The sequence below is a fragment of the Takifugu rubripes genome, chromosome 19 (genome assembly GCF_901000725.2).
Source record: "Takifugu rubripes chromosome 19, fTakRub1.2, whole genome shotgun sequence".
NCBI lineage: Eukaryota > Metazoa > Chordata > Actinopteri > Tetraodontiformes > Tetraodontidae > Takifugu > Takifugu rubripes.
The window spans coordinates 16,534,261-16,538,527 of NC_042303.1; the positions used below are offsets into that span (position 1 = coordinate 16,534,261).

At 48.3% G+C, this 4,267-nt stretch overlaps 1 protein-coding gene across 1 annotated transcript; it reads right to left on the bottom strand.

Annotated features, from left to right (window-relative positions):
• Positions 1 to 2,817: 2,817 nt before the first annotated feature.
• id1 (inhibitor of DNA binding 1, HLH protein) lies at positions 2,818 to 3,986 on the bottom strand. Its single transcript, XM_003973660.3, has 2 exons — positions 3,500 to 3,986; positions 2,818 to 3,343 (listed from the first exon to the last, which is right to left on the bottom strand). The coding sequence occupies exons 1-2, from the start codon at positions 3,962 to 3,964 to the stop codon at positions 3,308 to 3,310; spliced, it is 501 nt and encodes a 166-aa protein (XP_003973709.2). The 5' UTR covers positions 3,965 to 3,986; the 3' UTR covers positions 2,818 to 3,307.
• Between the last annotated feature and the right edge of the window lie 281 nt (positions 3,987 to 4,267).

The window sequence follows — 4,267 nt, forward strand, 5'->3', positions numbered from 1 at the left end:
CCATGTGTGTTTCTTTGCCTCCGTCTGGCTTATATCAGAATCCTCACTCTGATCCAACACCCCTGACAGCCGAATGAATCACACGGTTCTGTTTTACATCTAATCTGTCAGAAAATGCTGCTTTAGGTGGATTTTTCTTATTACACCCAGTTTAATATCAAGCCAAGTTGATATGCGTGTTCTCCAGGAGAGGCGGTTACTAGGCAACTTGCTGCTGAGAACACACTGAAATGCATCAATTATCTTAATATTGTGCCTGGATGCTGGAAAATGGTCCCTTTTCCACTCTCACCGGCCGGAGGAGTACCGGTGCCTGGTGAGGGACTTTGTTGCCTGGTCCCACAACAACGGTCTGCAGCTCAACACCTCCAAAACTAAAGAACTGGTCATTGACTTTGGGAGGGACCGACCGAGACCTAGACCAGTTCAGATAGGAACGGAGGAGGTGGAGGGCGTGCAGACCTACAAATATCTTGGGCTGTGGCTGGACAACAGGCTGGACTGGACAAGCAACACGAGGCAGCTGTACAAGAAGACCCCGAGCAGGATGTACTTCCTGAGGAGACTCAGATCCTTCAACATCTGCAGGAAACTCCTCTGGATGTTCTACCAGTCTGTGGTCGCCAGCGTCCTGTCCTACGCTGTGGTGTGCTGGGGGGGGGGGGGGGGGGGGGGGAGTGTGACAAAAGCAGACCTCTCCAGGCTGGAGAAGCTGATCAGGCGGGCCAGCTCGGTGGTGGGGATGAAGCTGAAACCTCTGGCGACAGTGGCAGAGAGGAGAACTATTGACAAGCTGCGGAGCATCATGGACAATGACTGCCACCCTCTGCACAATGTCATCCACAGCCAGAGAAGCCTGATCAGCCAGAGGCTGCGCCTCCCCAAGTACAGGACAAACAGACTGGGGAACTCATTCATCCCCCGAGCCGTCAGGGTGTTCAACTCCTCACAGGGGAGGAGGAGGGCCAACAGAAGGACTGGAACAACACTGCAATAAGATAATACTGGGACATCCATTCATTCAGTTCATTCATTCATTCAGTTCATTTATTTACATTTCTATAGTTTTATATTTATATTCTATTTTTAATTTATTCTATTTTATTTCTTATTTTATTCTATTTTTATTTTTATTATTTTTAATATTTTAAACAGTGCTGTACGTTTCTTTGGGGAGATGCTAATTTCCCTAATGGACACCCCCTAAAGGGATCAATAAAGTACCCTGATTCTGATTCTGATTCTTTTAATGTCACCTTATTGTGACGTTTCAGTTGATGCCAATCCTGATATGACTAGACTAGCCCAGTGGGTGATGGCTATGATAGACATTCCTTGGGCTACGTCTTAAAAAATATTCCCAACTTTTAAGGATTAAAGTCTCCAAGATGACCAGGCGGTGGCGCTGTTGTCCACAGTTTTTCTCACCTGCGCTAACGCGGCCATGTGTCGCTTCAGGTTCCAGCTGCTGTGTCCCTCAGGAGGGCGCTCCAAGTATCATGGAACATCGCTGCTGGCTAAGCAATAATAAAGTAGTAATTAACAATAAACTTAATGTAGGATAAGAATCAGAATGTTCCAGCTGATGTCGAGGCCAGGCTGGTTTTTATTTTCTCCACAACTGTATTACGTCACTCAAACCTTTTTATGTGTATTACATGTCTCATTAAAAGAAATCAAAATTCTAAACGCTACATTAACAACATTGCTTTTAACATTCAATTTTTTTTGTAGAATCCAATATAAATTAAAGCTGATCTACTTATAAGCACATTTCCTGCCACTCTCTAAGGTTTATATGCATTTTCTAAAGTGCGTATATTAATAGCAGCTTTATAACACTGCTGTACTGTGGGAATCTCTCTCCCTCTCCCTCTCTCTCTGTGTTGGCGTGGCTCCCGGCCCATCTGCGGCCTGGCCCGTGGATTACTGTTTGTTAATGTTTCAATCAGCTGTGTGTTGAGGAATGTGGAGCTATTTAACCTGAACTTCCCCAGGTGTGCCGAGGCGCCGCTCAGTCTGGGCCCCGCCGCCCTCCCCTGCCCTTGGCACAAAGCTATCACACAAACACAATCACACACTGGCCACGCCGGGGCTGCAGCTGTGCGCATCGCACCGCAGGGAAATGGGAAAAACATTGCACCAGGGAGACAGAATAAATCTTAAAACGAATCCACTCGCCAAATCCTGCTTAACCCCTGCAGTGCCTGAGGAGAAACCTGCTGATTTACACGATAAGCAACCGAAACACCATATTTAAATGGAATTTTAAATGAAACTGACCCTTTATTGTGACCCCTGTTTTACACCTTAACCAAATTACGCCACTTTTGTGTCTGAAACCAATCAAGTTGTTTCTATTCTTTCACTTTATCCAGCCTGTGGTGACCTTTTCGTATCTAATTGGAATTTTTTGCCACTGTATTTGGTTTTTTTTTTTTTTTAAAAAAACTCTTTAACCCTGGCTATTTCAAATTAAACTTCCTTTTGTAATGCGATACGGTAATGACCCTCAGAGTTAAATTGCCTTTTTAACTGGCTATCAGCTATCGTGTTGAGCACCAGACACTGGTTTTATGTTACACGGACGACTTAACGGCTTCTCCTAACGTTTAGTCCTTTATGGTGACCAATTTACACCCCTGTGATGAGTCAGCAGCGAGGTGGGTTGTTTATGTGGATGATGGACAATAATGTTGCTTTAGCAGCCCATAATAATACCGCGTCATGTTTCACAACTCTGCTTCTAGGTTTTGCCATGGCTCAACGCCGTTCCTCACACACGCACGCACGCACACACCACGGCAAGGAGGGGTCGTTTTAAAAATAATTGTCTTGTTTTAATAAAAACACCAATAAAGTACATTGTAAGAAACAATATCTTCACATAAGATGGCATTGTAATATACAATACAGTTTGTCGCTCAGGAATCTGAGAAATGTTTTTTTTCTTTTACAAAATGATGGATTCTCGTAACAGTAAACACAAGATACAAAATTTACATAAATTCTACAAGCAACCGGCGACGCTGGTTGCGCTGAACTTTTCTTGGTCCCCAGCTAATCCCAGTCTGCAGCTTCTCTCGGGGCCCTCTGGAGAATCGAGGGCCCCGGGCGACAGAGATCCTCAACCGGCTCACGACGTCCACACGACGGCTTCTTTCTCTTCTAGCATTTTGGGGGGGGGCTTCAAACGTCCCTACACAGTTCAAGGTTTGGAATGGATGTGTTCGCCACATCGCCCGGCCTTGTTCTTTCATCGCGGTGCTCACTGCGTGTGGATGAATGCGCGGCGCTCCATCAGCGCTTAACGGCACATAATGCGGTCATCCGAGCATCCATTCTGCGGAGAGAAGGGAGGAAGAGCCGTTAGTACATCCGCGTTACGCCTCGGCCACCTCGAACCCGACCGCGCACGCCGTGCGGCTTTACGCGCGTCGCGCGTCAGGACGTAAACAAACATGTTGCTTTAAAAACACGCAAACGAGCCGATATTTACCTCCACTGCGATGCTGGCGAGCTCTGCGTTCAGCGTGGTCAGCGGCGTGCGGGGCACGCTGCCCGCAAGCTGGCGGCTCTTCTCCGGCTCGTCGAGCTCCACTTGCAAGTCCCAGATGTAGTCGATGACGTGCTGTAGGATCTCCACCTTGCTGGCCTTCTTGTTGGTGGGCAGGGTGGGTACGAGCTCCTTCAGCTTGCTGTAGCAGCTGTTCATGTCCTGCAGCAGAACGGCCATTTGCTCGTCCAGCAGCGGGATCTTGCATTTGGAGATGGTCAGGCTCTGGTCGGACAGGCAGCGCACCATCTCCTCGCTGCCGACCTTGCTCTTGAGGGCGCACGTAGATCCAACAACCTTCATGGTGGTAAGAGTAGCTTCCACGGTTGGCGAGTGAGACGGAATGACTACAGCAGAAATACTTCTCTCCGAAGCGCTGGTTATGTTGACAGTTCTCAACAACCACATGGGCGAACCTCCTCAGATTTATGGGGAAGAAGAGGCGGGGGCGTGCCGGGGCGGGCCGGTGAGGAGATTCCCAGCCAACCGGGCGGCCGCGTTTGCGTTGACTGCGCAGGCCACGAATCCTCCCGGATCCAATGAGCGCGTCCGCCTGGTTATCGGGATTTACAATCTGTTTGAAGGATGGCGTTACAAATGGAAACAAATGTGTGTCTTTTATGGGTAATATGTGGGAATCCAGCTGTCGGTGGCTTGGGGACTCTGCAGGTGTAGATCGCCTGGGGACAGTGGAGGGGTGGTGAATGCCCG